Source organism: Ischnura elegans, chromosome 4 (genome assembly GCF_921293095.1).
Source record: "Ischnura elegans chromosome 4, ioIscEleg1.1, whole genome shotgun sequence".
NCBI classification, from domain to species: domain Eukaryota; kingdom Metazoa; phylum Arthropoda; class Insecta; order Odonata; family Coenagrionidae; genus Ischnura; species Ischnura elegans.
Window position 1 is genome coordinate 41490404 of NC_060249.1, and position 15998 is coordinate 41506401.

The 15998-nt window shown below is 37.4% G+C and overlaps 1 protein-coding gene across 6 annotated transcripts in view; it reads left to right on the top strand.

The window, feature by feature from the left end:
- Window positions 1-15998, top strand: part of LOC124157352 (endothelin-converting enzyme homolog) — a 133783-nt gene that overhangs the window by 94897 nt on the left and 22888 nt on the right. For all 6 annotated transcript variants that reach the window (XM_046532002.1, XM_046532005.1, XM_046532008.1 and 3 more), the window contains exons 2-3: window positions 9841-9951; window positions 12043-12226. In XM_046532002.1, the coding sequence (XP_046387958.1) occupies window positions 9841-9951; window positions 12043-12226 (295 nt within the window). The remainder of the gene's footprint in view (window positions 1-9840; window positions 9952-12042; window positions 12227-15998) is intronic.

The following is a 15998-nucleotide window of genomic DNA, read 5'->3' on the forward strand; positions in this document are numbered from 1 at the left end:
TACACCGTCTGTCCCGTTGCTCTTTAATTACATTAAGCCCGAGACTCATTTTTTTTACCCATTTGGCGTTCATTTTCGGTTTTGATTTCATTAAAACTACCTGCACAGGATTATTGAAAATACTGTCCTTTTCTCAGTTAATTTTTGCCTTTTCTTTGGAAAATTCACCATTTCAATCTAGACATATTTCGCACCCTATATAGTTCATTTTATTTAGAAACTCCTGTTAATTACTTTTCCATGCCTAGCATGTATTCATTTTGAGATTTATATGGGCTGCCTCAATCACCGGATGGAGTTATTTAAAAAAATATATCACCATTTACTTTAAATTTGTATTTCTGCGTATAGTAATAAAATGCCGTGGACAGAAAATCCAACAAAGGATTTTTATATTTCTTGGGCTAGTAGGCAGACCCCATTTTCTTTATTTATGAAAGTCCCAACGGAGTATACGTTTATTTTATCCTCGAGTGCAGTCTCTCCGAATAGGTGAATGGAATGGAAAATGTGGCAAATCCCATTACTCCCGTTAATGTGGTCGTCTACGAGGTAACCACCTCCACAGTTGGCCTGGCCAGGTCATTCGCGCTGACCATATTATGTTTCCAACAGATGGGATGAGAGTCGTTGATGGAAAATGTCCTCCATTTGGCCTTTCTTCCCTTTGTCTTCTTTGTTCGCTTCTAGTAAGAGTGTTAATGGCTTTGGTCACCGCCTTCTTAACAAAGCTCCCTCGCCATCCAAATAGGCTGTCCCAATTCTTAGCTCGAGCTGTCATTGGAGAGAGGCCTAACAAAAGCTGCGGCATCGGTGTTACTGCTCTCTTCACCCTATCCCCCCAGCAGAAGGATTGTCTGATTTCACAATGACACAATTAATAAGGAATGGAGTGTCTATGCATTTTGCTGTGACTTTAGCGGTGACATGGGTCGGTTAAATTTCCCCATAAGGTTCAATAAAGTCAAAATAGTGCCAAAAAAAGTGATGGTAATATAATTATGTGAAGAGTAATTTGTACAATAATTTAATGTTCTTTTTTCTCACCTTCAAAACCTGAGGCTAGACCAGGAAAACAGACTTTTGGTATTCATTGCTTGAAACTGTGTGGGATGATTGAGTGGACAGTGGAAAAATGTACAAGAAGTCGCAGCAACTTATTAAATTTCATTGCGAGGACTTTAGTCGGCCCTAAGTAATATAATTTATTTTATATATTTTTGCAAGTTTATACACCTCTTTAGGAGGTTATTCACGTATTAGTGATTTTAAAGCTCAAATGTTAGGTATCAATTACTTTTGAACATTGATTTTCGGCCTCTTCACGTTACTAGCGATACTCTCGTTTTGAGTCTACAGACAACAGTTTGTCTCAGTTGTCATGATGTTGTGATCCGAAGATTTCACGTGTTAGAGCAATTAGCTGTTCTACTGCAGCTATAAATTTTTACCATTTCTCGTAGAAAAGATCCTCTTTATCTGCACTTTGAACTCCTTTCGTTGTACTTTTATACAGCCATGTTTTTAACTTAACCATCGTAAAAAAATAGGAATCCTGTCAAGGAAAGGCTTCTTTCAGAAATTGACGTGACGGGGCGAGATTCCCTCAAAGTTTTGAGGTGAGCGACTCCAGAAGAGGGGTTAAACAAATGAGAAGTCAACAACGTTCGACCCGTCAAATCTTGTACTCTTCAGATAAACTTCGGTGTAACGAAGTTTTCCCGAGCCCCTGAAGCGGTGGTAGTTAAGATCTCTATAGTGTCATGGAGGCTTCATCAAATATTCCCCCTGCCCTCGAGATGAGACACTCTTCCGAAACAAACTTTTTATCCTCCCTCCAGCGCCTCCTACCATGCTTCAAATCCGCCCTCCAGTCGCCTCTTATTTTCCCTTCTCCCCCATGCTCCCTTGCAGCCCAAACTTATTCAACCGCGAAAACTCATCGTCCCATTCTATTCATACCTCGGCACGACATTTCCGTTCACCGCCCACGCCTCGGTTACGGAGTCAGCTGTGCACAAATCTAAACGGCCGAAAAAACTGTCATTAAAGCATGTGGAAAGACTGTTCTGAATTTCCACTTGTTTCTATCGGCTATAGAAAAGAGAATTTGAACAATAGCTCTTCTTTGTTATGAAGAAGGATAGAACCACAGAGATAAGCTATTAAGTAATAATGCAACTTGTAACTATAATAAATCAATGAGATTAATGAGAATAAACAAATTTGGCGTAAAACTGTGCAATACGTATTTTTTGAATAGATGTTATGGAACTGCACCAGAATCAATTGAATCTGTCGATCGTAGGTACTCATGTTTTCAGTATTCCTGACCATAGTCACTTAAGGAGATTCTGGCTATACAGCTAAAGAGCGCAATTTTCTTGCACAGCACATGATGGCACATTAGCCGCAAACTGTATGGTTTTCATATTTCCTTGAAAATTATTTTGAAAAAGCCTGTTATTTTCCTCTTCACCCCTATTCCCTTTCATCCAGAACCTATTCAACCACGAAAACTTATCGTCCCATTCTATTCATTCGTTGACACGACATTTTTGTTTGCCACCCACGCGTGGAGTCAGTTGCGTACACATCTAGAATAACAAAAACGACCGGAAAAAATTGTCGCTATAATTTGGAAAAACTTTTTGAAAATCTTATTTTATTTGTCTAAGGAAAGAACTTTACGTCAAGAACACTTATTGCAGAAGGATGGAACCGTGGAATTAAAATGTAAAGTAAAGCTGTAACTTGAAGTTCTTTGTTTGAATGAGGATGAAGCATTTGCGCAAAACCATGTAGTAAAAATTGTCCGATTAGACCCACTGATGCTGTCCAAAAAGTAATATAAACTGTCTGTTGTAGCTACTTTATGTTTTTATTCAGTTCTGAGCACTATCAGGCAGGAAGATCTCTCGTCTGGACATTAGCCTAAGAGGTTAATTTTCTTTTACAGCATGTGACATTGAATAGAATGAGGAATATAGAAATTTATGAAAACTATGTAGGAATGGAATAGTTCACTGAGCTAAATTGGGATATTGGTGCTAAAGACAATAAGCATAAAACTTGATTACGGCAGGTTTAAAATCATTTCCTCGAAAAAAGCATTAAAATGTATTGTTTATTTTAAATTATAAATTTAGTGAATTGAAATCCATGATTACGGTTCAAATTATGCATTATATTTATTGCGGAATCTCCACTAATTCCTTACTATTTGTATAGGCATATTTTCTCGTAACGAAGTTTCTGATCTGTTATGCATTGGTATGTATGAAGTAAATCAGTTAAATTTTGGATTCTTTACACAATTTATTTCCTATTTTCTGTCGGCTACACAAGAGGTAATTCAAATAAATTACCCTGATAAGCAGCCTGATACAATCTTCATGTAATGTGATACATGGAAATTCACCCATGCCTTCGCTACACCTTGGATCACAGGCCTACTCACGTTAATGACGAATTTTACTGTAAATCACAGTGAAAAACGAATTTAAAAATTTGCAGAACGTCTAATTTCGTCAGTTATTGATCAGCAGTAAGTCTGGATTTAATGCATTCATAAATTTTAGTCAAGATTTGAGAGTTGGTGTGGAGGCAGGAGAGGCGGTTGTTGACTTATGGCGCCGTATGTCACTAGGCTCATCGTTGTGTCATATCGTGTTCATTTTTCACCTATCTTTCCAGCCACTATTATCCAAACCACGAAAATATCTTTATTCTTCGCTTTTGATACTAAAGACAATGGATAATAGAGGAATCGATGGAGGAATACGTGATTACTTTGACAAGAATTAAAAGAGTAATCAGAGTAGCAGTGCATGTGCAATAATTCGATGAAGTGTCTCCGTTAGTACTCAAGATTAATGATTTTTAGCGCTATATATATCAAGTCGATACAATATCACATGGAAAAGGAGGGCGTAACCTCTCAAGATGCGTTACTGTTAATTCCTTGAACATTTGCAATTAGTAGCTGACATATTCCTGGTCATTTTTGACACCTGGGACTTGGTACTCATTGTTTTATCTTCTAGTTATTTTATTCGAAATAAGTTAGAATTTTAACTCTGCGAATTCATAAAATATCCCCAGCCCAATGACTTCATCCGTAAACTGTTATTTATTTCAATTCAACGCTCAGCCCTCAATCTCGTTCCAACAAATTAAAGGGTAATTTTCAATCGAATAGTGAATTTTTTTAACTTTTGGCTTGTTTTTTTATTTAAAAATGTCTACAGTGGTTACTGGTAAACGCTGTAATTTGTGACTGTCGGAAAGATAGGTTGGTTGTGGAAGGATTAAGGTTGCAGGAAGCGTATTTACCTCGCCTATGTTTATTTCCGCAGGTGGGATAAGATTCTTGTAATGATATTTGAGCAACAAGAAAGAAATTTTGTGATATTGTGTGAAGTCTGGCTGTTTGAAAAATAGGGGTTGGTGTTGACTATCGCAGTGCCATCGCTGTCCTGCATAGAGCGAAATCTACGTGGGTAACGAATATGTAACGCCATATGTTGGTCGTTTATTCTTCATGTGACCCAACTAAGTATTCTCGGAAAAAAGTCCACCGTGCGGATATTTGAAAGCAGGCTATTTGAATATAAAGCAATTTATCCAACTTTTTCACCGATTCCCTCCGTGTCCCCATCAGATTTGCTTGCACATAGTATTAATTTATTTGGAATCTTGTCTGGATTTCCGCGAAGCGTCCTGGTTCTGAGAAGCAGCAGAAGGATTAGGGGTCAAATTGTGTCGTGGCCTCTCTTCCCGGAGGCTTCGGTTCAGACGTAATTTGGTACTGCCCAATTTCCCCATTGCTGATGGCGCATTCCCTCTTAAGAGCTACAACTCCTATCCCCCGCCGTTATGTTCCATGCATTAAAAAACTAAATATATTATTCCTCCCCTATTTTTTTTAGTGGCGCACTTTGCTCCATACATTGGCGGCCCTGTGTGGGCTCAAATCCCAGCGACTTTGGACCAATCACTTTTTTAGTGTTGTATCGTATGGAGGGGGAGGTACACTTGAAGTGTATCACGCCACCCGTTGGATAGGGTGACAATTCATATTTCTCGCCTTCATTTGAGCGGGGTAATGCCGACGCCGCGGCGGATTTTCCACATTTCCCTATTACCGCAAATGGCGTTTTAAATAGTCCAGCGCCTTTTCAACCCTTACTTTGAGGTATTACAATGCATACTTTTGAGGGAGAAATTGCCGTGATTTTCAGTCATGGTCATTTGGACGCTCTAATCGATGGAGTTACAGTGTTCAAGTTACGGTGTTTTGCATAAATGAGTCATGTAATTTAAATGGCAACCAAATAAGAAGCACAAAAATTGAACGTGTATTTCAAAACTTCTTTCAAAAAAAGTGCTACCTTTTTTTAACTCGTCCTTAAGACTCAGACTTTTACGGAGTGCAAACGTGATGTAGAACCATAAGTATTCAATACAAATTCTCATTGAAATACATGAGCTTATACTTTCTGGGTTTACCATGATGTTGAATTTTTCTGAAAAAAAAAAAATCTGGAACAATGTCGAGCCCATGAATGAGGAAACTATATTCGTTTGTCATAATGACGGAGGAGAAAACTCAAAATAGTTTCGAATTTTTCACGCGCATGAAAAAAATCACGAAAATAGAGGGAACCTTGACGAAAGAGCTGAAGCGTCTCCGAGGTTTATATTTTCAGAGTCCATTTCTTTCTCGCACTTCCCTCGCTCCTCAGTGTCCTCCCCCTTCTTTGCCTCGCACCTCCAGCTGTATTTCTTCCAGGAGCCACGGGCGCGTCTCAGGCCTTCTCGCGAAAATTCATGACAGGCCGCGACAAATGAACCCTCTTGTGGTGGTAGGGGAGATGGAGGAGTGGGAGAGGTGCTCGCAACAGTATCGTAAAGTCATTACAAGAATGTTCCCGAATTAGCCGGTTCTCCTCCACCCAACCGCTGTCCCCCGTGTACTCCCACGCATTGCTGTTTTCTCCGAGTGCTGCGGAACTTAAACGTTACGCCCGACGTGCTCACGGTACTTGATCCCCTGAGTTGTTAATTTTTTGACTCCTATTTTCATGACTTGCTTCGTCTGTTTCATCGATGGAATCTTGTAATTGATTTTTAGTCCACTTCTCTATGTAGATTCAGCTTAAAAGTTTACAGACTTGTTTGTTTCTGATGACCATAAAAAAATCCAATAATCAGACATATGAAATTTTGTTCCGTTGTGCTCTGATTAATTTACTTAATTTCAATATGGAAAAGTAATTTAAAAAATTTTCAACGGATAGCGTCAGTTATAAAATATTTGGCATACATTTCTGTGACAGCTCTGGTTTAATCAATCATATGATTCATCACCATAAAGAAGAAAAAATATATTATAAAAAATATGCTTTTCATCACGCGGAGAATAAAGCGTGGGTGCTGAGTAGATTTAGATATTAATATTCATACCACATCTGTCAAGTGAGTAAGGATTCCTCTCTACTTTCATTTCTAATAACACTTTTTTCTGGAAAAAGGTGTTTTTTATCTTTTTTTGTCATTTCTCGTACACCCAATTCCATCATGTACGTATACCCATCGACACTGCTGAAAATGGTGGAAACAAAATTTCGATTGTGTATGCCTACATGTTTTCCGAGTATAGGATAACTTTTACTTATATTTCTCTCACTTAGCTCTACAAATAATAATTTTTATACTTCGCACTAATTTATATTAGGTTGATTATAATTTGATAAATATTGGTGCCAATTATTGGAGCATTGTATTTGGCATTTTCAGGGGTAGAGGGTCAGTTTTGTCCCATTATTCATTCTTCTGAGGACCTTCTAGAATTAAAAATACGTAAATATCACGTTTCTCACCATAATGTCATAAATCTACCAAAAAAGGATCGATTATTAATTTTCATGTGTTTCCATTTTACAAATCCATTTAGATCACGAATTTTAAGACTCTATCTGGCTTTCTCCATGTCATTGAATGTTTAGCCTCGAGAATCTTTAATGGCATAAACTAAAATATAGTAATTATTGGCGGAAAATCCAATAATTAATTCATTCAACCCAAATAATTAAGTAAACAAGTATAACTATTATGACAGTTATTTGAGAATCATTAAAAGTTATTTAGGCGCCATTCCCTTACCGTTTTTTAAATAAAAAGTACGCGTCGTTCCTTTCAATCAGCGAATATTAATGGTAGAATGAACGATTCGAGTGTTAAAATATGAATACCGTAGTCGTCGCTCATTTTTTTTCTTAAGCCTGGCTTTGTTGGTTTAATTTGACACATTTTATTTTATTTAAACTTCTAATACATACGATTTGTCAAAAACTAATTTTCCTTTTTTGATTTTTTAAAAATATTTTTTATTTTAATATTTACCATTCTACATCAATGTTTTGCCTATATAACTTGCCTTTAAATTTGTAAATAAGGCTAATTTTTAAAGCATTTCGTTTTAATTAAAGAAGATATTTGATCTAACGTATCTCATTTCCTATCCTGAGTGGTGGCTTATCACTTTTTAAACATAGGTAGGTATCAATTACAATAATCATAGGTAGGTATTCAATCGTCATAGGTAGCATGTGTCCATGTTATGATGTTCAATCTAATTTCTATACTAATCATCAAGCTGCCTAGGAGAGAATGTTTTTATTGATACAACGTTTATGCACGATGATTTTACATGGTGAATATTTTTTATAATTTGAAGAATGTTAAAGAGGAAAATATTATATATTATGCGTGGTTTATCAGTTTTAATTTGTTTACAAAAATGCGATCCATTTTAATATAATGGGCACTGTAATTTTAAAATATTAAATTTGCTACCCAACACATAATTTTACTGCCCACCGAGTCTCGACAAGCCATAGAGCTAGAGGTACACTCACCCCTCTCATTTCACATTCAAAGCTCTATAAAGATCCGGCGGATGATCAAAAGCGGGAGAACGATGGGCGAGTGTGTCCCCGCGTAGTAAAAGAAACTTCTTCGTGAAAAGATTTCGCGAGCGTTCCAGGAAATACCTCTCTCCTGGATGCTTTGACCCTCCCCCTAGTCTTTCTCCGTAGCTCAATGTATTTAAAAATATAATATCCAAAATACCCCCGTGGGACTAAAATCGGTGCCAGGGGCGAGTGCCCGACATCTGTCTTGCAGCGCAAGTGCAGTGACACTTGTCTCCTTTCAGGGGCTTGGGAGTGTGGGCTTCGGCTGTACCGTTCTCCGCGGCACCTGGTGCCATAAATCTCGCAGATAATATTTTTTTCACGAAGATGACAGCAGTCTTTTCTTAAGTTTTGCGGTAGAGGAGCCGAACTCACGTCGAAGTGCTGGATTGGCGGGTTATTTGGGGAGGCCGCCGATAATTAAGCTCATATGCGCCATTCTGGACGGTTGCGTGGGTTGATTAGGGTTTATCCTGGAGACTTTCGGAGCTTTGATTTCCCCACCGAGAAATGTTTTGGTTATTTTCTGCCGCGCCAAGTTTTTATAGTATTTTCGACGTTTCGGTTGCGTCGAAGGAGACACAATGTAAATGTGAGGTAAAGGTATTTTTTTCGTACGTTAACGTACGAATCTTAGCAAAACTTTGCATACGTGTTTTATTTTTAATATTCAAGGTATCGTTAACTTTCCAAAATCCTGGTTAAAAATGGCATTTCACTGAATAGTTATATATTAAATTCTAAGTATACTCGTAATTTAATTAACATGTTAACGACTATTATATCTTCACCTAATTAAGATATAAAATGTAAAACATTACCGTGGATTTTTCCCAGGTAAATGGATGAAATGTACCGGTAGTAAGTATCGAAAAAATGTATTTAAATGTAATATTTGCTTATTTTATCAACTATTGGTTATCTCTCAAAGAAGGTGACAGATAAAATGTAATTATTTTGTGAATTGCATTGCTTTGAGAGCAGCGAGTCTCAGCTTGTAAATATCTGTCTTAACATTTAACATAAACCTTCTTCTTAATGGAATAGATTGTAGAAATAGGTATCTCGAGAAAAATCACTGAATTTTCTTCTCATCTTCACTTCCTCTATGAACATCAAATTTGGTTTCGCTAGTGGTAGCTCGCTTCACCGTAAGGACAACACATGATTCTTCCATCCCTATTCCTTCGGCTCCCATCCTTACTCCGGAGGTGTCGTCGGGCTCTCAATTGCAGCAGTCCCATATCGAAAAAAGCTGGTCACAAGCAAAATTTCAACTCTTAAGTGTGAAGTTTTCCTTACTGTATTTATTTATTTACAAGATAAGCCATTAACAATTTTCTTACATATATCTTCACAGATGATAGATAATAGAAAATAATAAATATACATACTATATACCCATAAAAAATCTATACAGGATTGCACATTAATGTAAAAAACGTACAATACAATAATGTAAAATTTAAGGTATAAACATGCTGTGGAATTAGAAGAATTGACCTCGGCTTTGCCACAAGTAACTTTTAAATTTTGATAGAGACAAACGGAAACAATACTTGTGCCTACTATTTGCTTTTATTTTAATTCCTCATCATTCTGGATAGTGGGGAGTTCAAGGCAAGGGTTCGTGTTCTTTAGGATATTTTTACCTCTTATATTTCTTCCTAGCCCTTATCTAATAGTTTCAGCATTAAAAATAGAATTTTCTATTTTCGCTACATTTGGGAGTAGTTTTTTTTAGTATGCATATTATAATGTTTATATTTTCAACAATCAATAATTCAAATTAGTTTTTTGGCACTAAAATAGTTCAAATATATACATGTATATTTTAAATGATTGAATCTCCTATTTTCAGATGACAAGGTATAAACAAGCAGAGTTTGAGGAGGAGGATAGCAGTAGTGTTGGGTCTGTTCATCTCACAGAGGGGTCATCAGCCACAGTTACACGTGTCCCATGCCATACGGTAAGGATTTCTCTTATTGATTGTGCATCGGAATTTTAGAAATTTATCCAAAAAATCCTCAAAGTTTGATCAAATTGTTGTTTCTTTAAGCATGCATGGAAAAAAAAATTATTGTCGTATTTTCAAATATTTTAGTCACATTCTCATCTTGGTACACTGAATAAGTACTCTCCAGTGATTACTCTGCTATTTCTTGACATTTTAATGAGTATTAAAAATATAAATAATACCAATTTTTGGGAGTTTTCCACATATTTTTGTATCACTTCCACTAAATATTCCCCTCATGTGCTGGAGGCTTTCGAAGAGTGCAATATTATGGTCGGTTAAAGCTACTCAATAAGTAAAAATATAGCATGTAAATGAGGCCGTTGCATTTTATGCCATTTCTATCGGGGAAAACAATTTTGCTTTCAAAAATCGAATGACTTAGCCTAGTTCGCACCTGGCGGGCAAGCTAAGCGGGAGCTTCATCCTTAACGACTGCTATGCAGCGACTAAATGAACTAAGGTAACTTGAGTTGTTTTGAATTTTAGCATAAGAACCAAGAAATATTATGCTGTAGACAATTTAGTCGTTGGAGACCTTACTTTTCAATACAGCCGCGTAAATTTTCATTTTTCTTATTTTCAAACATTCCTGAATTTTCTTGAAGGTCCTGTATTTCAGAAATTATTCTCTAATAAATTAATGGCATATGCAACTTTCATGCTACCATTTTTAGGTTTGCTATGGTATTTTCCTATTTTTTATATATACAGTGGAACTTGGTTATAACGTCATCAAAGGGACCAGTAGATTTTTAACGTTATATCCGAGTGACGTTTTAAAAAAAAGCAGCCTTTAATCTGAGTGAAAGGACAAAGTAAAAACGCAAATGTTCTGCTATATACAAGTGGTAGTGATGTGACTGATGATCTATCGTAACTAACGAAACAAACAATACAATACAGTGTGTCTGTGTCAGTGACCTTGTAGAATGTAGGGGTGGGAAGGGATAAGACCCAGGTATGCGGGACAGCCCCCGCTCCCTCCAGACACCAATTAAACAAAAGAGTTGCATCCCGTCACCAGCTCAACGTCCAGCTTGTGACCTGTTTTTGCTTTTGATGTTTCTACACATGGTTTCTATGAACTTTGGGACATAATACAATCACACTACCACTTTTGCAACCCAAATATCGCAAAATTTTTGACGCTATACCCGAGCGTCGCAATATTTGTTGACGATATAAACGGGTTTTCGTGCAACATAAAATGTTCAATTTTGGCTGGTCTGTATAAAATGTGACGTTAAACCCGAGTTGACGTTACAGCCGATGCCGTTACAACCAAGTTCCACTGTATTTATGTATAAAGAATGATGTATGTTTCATTCAAAACTCTGAAAAAATTATTTTGTAGTGAAATTTATTCCCTGCTCTCCCATATGTTTCTTCTTGAAAAAGTTGGCATGCTAGTTTTTTATATCCATATTTAAGGTACACACACTCTACTTAAATTTGGGGCCAGAATTTTTAAAGATAACATTATTTTCGTGGAAAGTTACTCCGGAATTCCACAGGGTCAGGTTCTCCAACTCCATCTCGGCTGACGTTTCGATGTACGAGTTGTCCATCATCATCAGGGCATCAGGACATGCCCTAATGACGATGGACAACTTGAACATTGAAACGTCGGCTGAGATGGAGTTGGAGAACCTGACCCGTTGGAATTCACGAATAATCTTCCATGATTATGTACGCAGGGAAAGCCTGTGATCATTCAAAATATAGTTTTCGTAAATAGCAAATATACCTTTGTTAGAAAAGTGAAATTGGATTAAATGAAGATTTGTCTAGCCTCTTGTAAATCTGGCAAAAAAAATTCTTAAAAGTAAATAGTGCAATTAATACCCCAAATAATGCTTAATACAATTTAAACCAATGCTTTGCTAACCATTGAGATTAATGAGCACCCCCACAATTTCTCAACTCTGTCAGAAGGAGGAAAAACTTGTATATTATTTTGAGAGTATTGTGCATTTCTTACTTCATTCATTATTTTAATTGAGTAAATTTTCTGTTTTAAATTCTATGGAATTGAGATAGAGGTCAACCCTATGGAAAGCTCGAAGCCTCCTTGAGAAGATCCTAATTTGCTTCAGCTTAATACTTCTCTTGATTGTTTTTATACTGAGCATATTGCTTGGGGCCAGCGGCGATAATAGTGAACCTAGAAGTGAACCTGTAATTAATGGTGGAAATATTGTTAAAAAAAATTCTTCATCTGCAGGTGAGACAAGTATTCTTGAAAATAGTGTACATTGAATCAGCTTCTCTCTTTGTTTAAAGAGTTTCATGTGACTTCTTGTTTTTCAATTAAGATATTTTTAGATCAAAGTACAAACTGATTATATTGTCTTAAAAAGATTTGAATTTTTCTCTTCTATCTTATTTCACCGACTCTATTTGTATTCTTAGTAAATAAGGAAGTGTAAATGTGATGAGAGCTGAATGGGTCTCGGATAGATTAATCGTAATTATTATTTATAACCGTACTGTTAAGCTTTAATTTCCAATTTAATGCGTGAAAATGGCAGAAGAGGTGATAATTGAATCGTCTTTTCGAATATACATAAAAGCCATTATACACGGGGCAAATCATTCCGCAGGTTAGCATTGAAAAAATTCGTTGAAATTGCAAGAATCCGAGCCTGCAATTAGAGCAGGGGCTATTTTCCCCTCTAGCAGCAGTTTATTCTCTTGTGCATTGTAGCAGTTCACTCCTTTATTCGATGCAATTTTGACTGCGCCTTCGTACATAGGTAAGATTGCGCAGTGACGCGTACCGAGTAAAACGGCCTAAGTCACACTATTACAGAATTTACGGCAGAAAATATCATTAGGCAAGACCACGTCATTAATTTCTGTGGAAATTGCTTCATAAACTAAGCTTTGTCAAGCAACTTTTTAAGTCTGATTATTTCCTTGCAGTGAATGCCACGCCTAACACATTTTTATCCATATTCCATCTCCTTGTAGAAATAATTGTCCATTAGAACTTGGTATTACAGTAAAACTTCGATTTTACGCACTTCGATTTTACATCAAGTCTCGTTTTTACGCAGCGGCACTCAAGTCCGGCCGGAAAGCATAGGGAATTGCAATGGTGAAACTTCGATTTTACATCTTTTCTTGATTTTACGCAGTTTTTCGATTTTGCGCAGCATAACCCCAGCCCCTAAGAGGTCGCTAATCTTGATTTTACGCAGTTGTCTTTCGACTTGTTTTGAAAATCCGACTAGAGCAATATGCAGTTAGGTTATTATTTCGTCTCTATGAGTTGCAAAAATGAATACAGGAACCGTTGAAATGACATCGCGCTGTTGAGCGTGAAACTAAATACATCGCGAATCTAATTATTGCTTCCCCGTGAGCCCTCTCAGTAATATTTCAGGCTCCATTACGAACGCGAATGTCGCTCTTAGTTCAAATTCGCCGTAGAAGGATATCGAAACCTAAAACACACGGCAATCGCCGTGTATGCGTAACTACTTTTGATTAAGACATGATCGCTGGAGATATTAACATAATCACCTTTCGTTTATTATTCGACTTATTGATCGACGCTGTTTATATCCACAATTATGAGCTACGGAATATCTATCCCCAACGCAAGGCTTTCTAGAATTTTGCCAACGCTATGCTTTCCGTCGCCCCAGCGAAATATAACCGCGAAATTAGTCGTTGAAAATACTCCCGTGCCAAAATTTTGGCTTCCAAGGTGATCCAAAAAAGATAGTCGTACTTCTAGTATGGACGTAAGTCGATGGTGATTCAACACGATGGTAAAAGCAGCCTGCATTGTCTCGTTCCCAGGCTAACCCCACATCTGCGGGACAAATGGAGGCGAGGGAAAATTGCTTGCGCTGCGCGCTTATCAGAACCGACTCAACTTGTATCTCATTGTCAGACGGTTTAAGTTAAACAAGGTTGGAACTTGAATAGCTATTAGCTCAACTCCGCTAGGTGGCAAGCGTTTTAACGGAACGGGAGTCAATGCCCTCGGAGAATAACTCGCGTCGTCAATCGTCATGTAATCATTGAAGTCAAATTCAAGACGTGAGTGATAAGGCAGTCCCTTTAAACTCAGGAATGGCTTAGTACCATTAAATCGAAATACAAAAAGTGTCCGGTGTTGTCATCAGATATGGGGAAGCAAAATATTACGTGAAGCTGAGTCACACGGCTTGTGAGTCGAAGGTCCCGGCGCTGAATTCGCGGAAGAATGCCGACAGAGAAGCTATTCCCGGAAGAGTCAATCTACTAATGCTAAAATTTCATGGGGAAATGCTTTTTTAATGCATATAAATTATAAAGAAGGAAAAATTTTCAGGACTATTAGTCATTTTTTATTCATCACGGGCGGCATGACGGCAGTTGCGTGGTCATTTAAATAGCTCACTTAAAAAAAGTGATCCAAGCACCGGAAAAATCTGAATTTCCGAATATCCCGGGTCCTGTGTGCTCCGTATTATCTATGGTATGCTGTTTGGAGGTAACCAACAACTGGGGTCATTAGCGCCATGAAGTAAGGGCTGGGGGGATAGGTACCCTATGTTGGCATTAGCCAGGTTGTAATGATAAGCTCAAAAGGGACCAGGACTTAACTTCCCATCTGATGGACAGAGTGGTGCACTGGAAGTGCCCTCCACATTAGACTCAAGTAGGGATAGGGCCATCTCTGATAAGTCTCTGCTACTGCCAGGACTTGAACCCAGGCCCACAGGGTGTAAAGCCTTTGTGATGTATTAGCAAAATTTTGCACCCTGTTAATCATGGGGTTAATTTGGATGACTATCCTCAGGTATCTCATTTCTTCAATCTCCAATCTTTGTTTGTCTGCTGGTGGTTAAACGGATATCCTGAAAACTGCTTCTAATGAGAATATTTTCGAAAATTAGCTTCTATGCGACCATTTAGTATCACCATTCCGAAATTTCTCCTGGGTAACAGAAGTAATCTTAGTGCCAGAAAGCATTTCAACCATTTTGTTCAACCATGGGAAACACTGTTCAGGAATGCAAAGTTGTTTCTCTTGAGGTAACACGTCATCTGTGGTGTTGCTTTTGAGTAAATAAGATTATTAGGCTTCATTTTCCGAGCTATAATGAGATAGTGTTATCCTGAAAACTATACTCCTCCTCAATACCAACTCTTGATTTTACACACTTTGATTTTACACAGTGCCCATATTTCGGTCCCTCCAACTGCGTAAAATCAAAGTTTTACTGTAATGTAATACTCTACTGATGAAGTTAAAAACGGTCCATATTTGAAAAACCGAGAAATAGAACGGTTATGCAGTTTAAAAATGCAGTCATATGTTACAGTAGCTAAGCTTTATCGCAAAATAATTTTAAACAAAAGAACTCCATTATATAATATCATTCATAGAAAAGAGCAAGTTTTCAATGGAAAAAACTCTCTAAATATATTGTTAGGTACTATAAAAGTTTCACTATACTATCGTTAGCATTACAATCTCTAACCTTGTCAGTTATTTACTCTAGGAAATTATAATTCTTCGCATTCCTCAACTTGGAAATGGAACCCTCTATAACTCAACTTCGTGTGGCATAGGGCAGCAGCCTGGTTCCTTTGGAACACAATAATTGCTCAAATGCCACCAATGCTCCTTCCGAATGTGTTGTTTCTGGTTCCTTTTTCATCTCAGCGAATACCAGGTGTCAACGGACAAGATCCTTCGACTGTCCCACTTGTTTCCACTGAATTGGACTAACCCGTACAATGTACATGCTCTTTTATATGCAGCGGAACATTCATGGAAATTATAACATTCATGTAAACCAGCCTCTCATTTAGCAATTTTCTCCAAATAATTTTCTCTCTCTGTACTGCACCTGACTCGTCTGTGTTGTTTTACATTCACCGCTTCAAATTAAGCATCAGAGAATGCCTATTGCTGGCATCAACAATTATTAAGAGTCATCGCTTCGTCGAAAACTGGTCCTCGAAAATTCAGTCATATTCTCGCATTATAA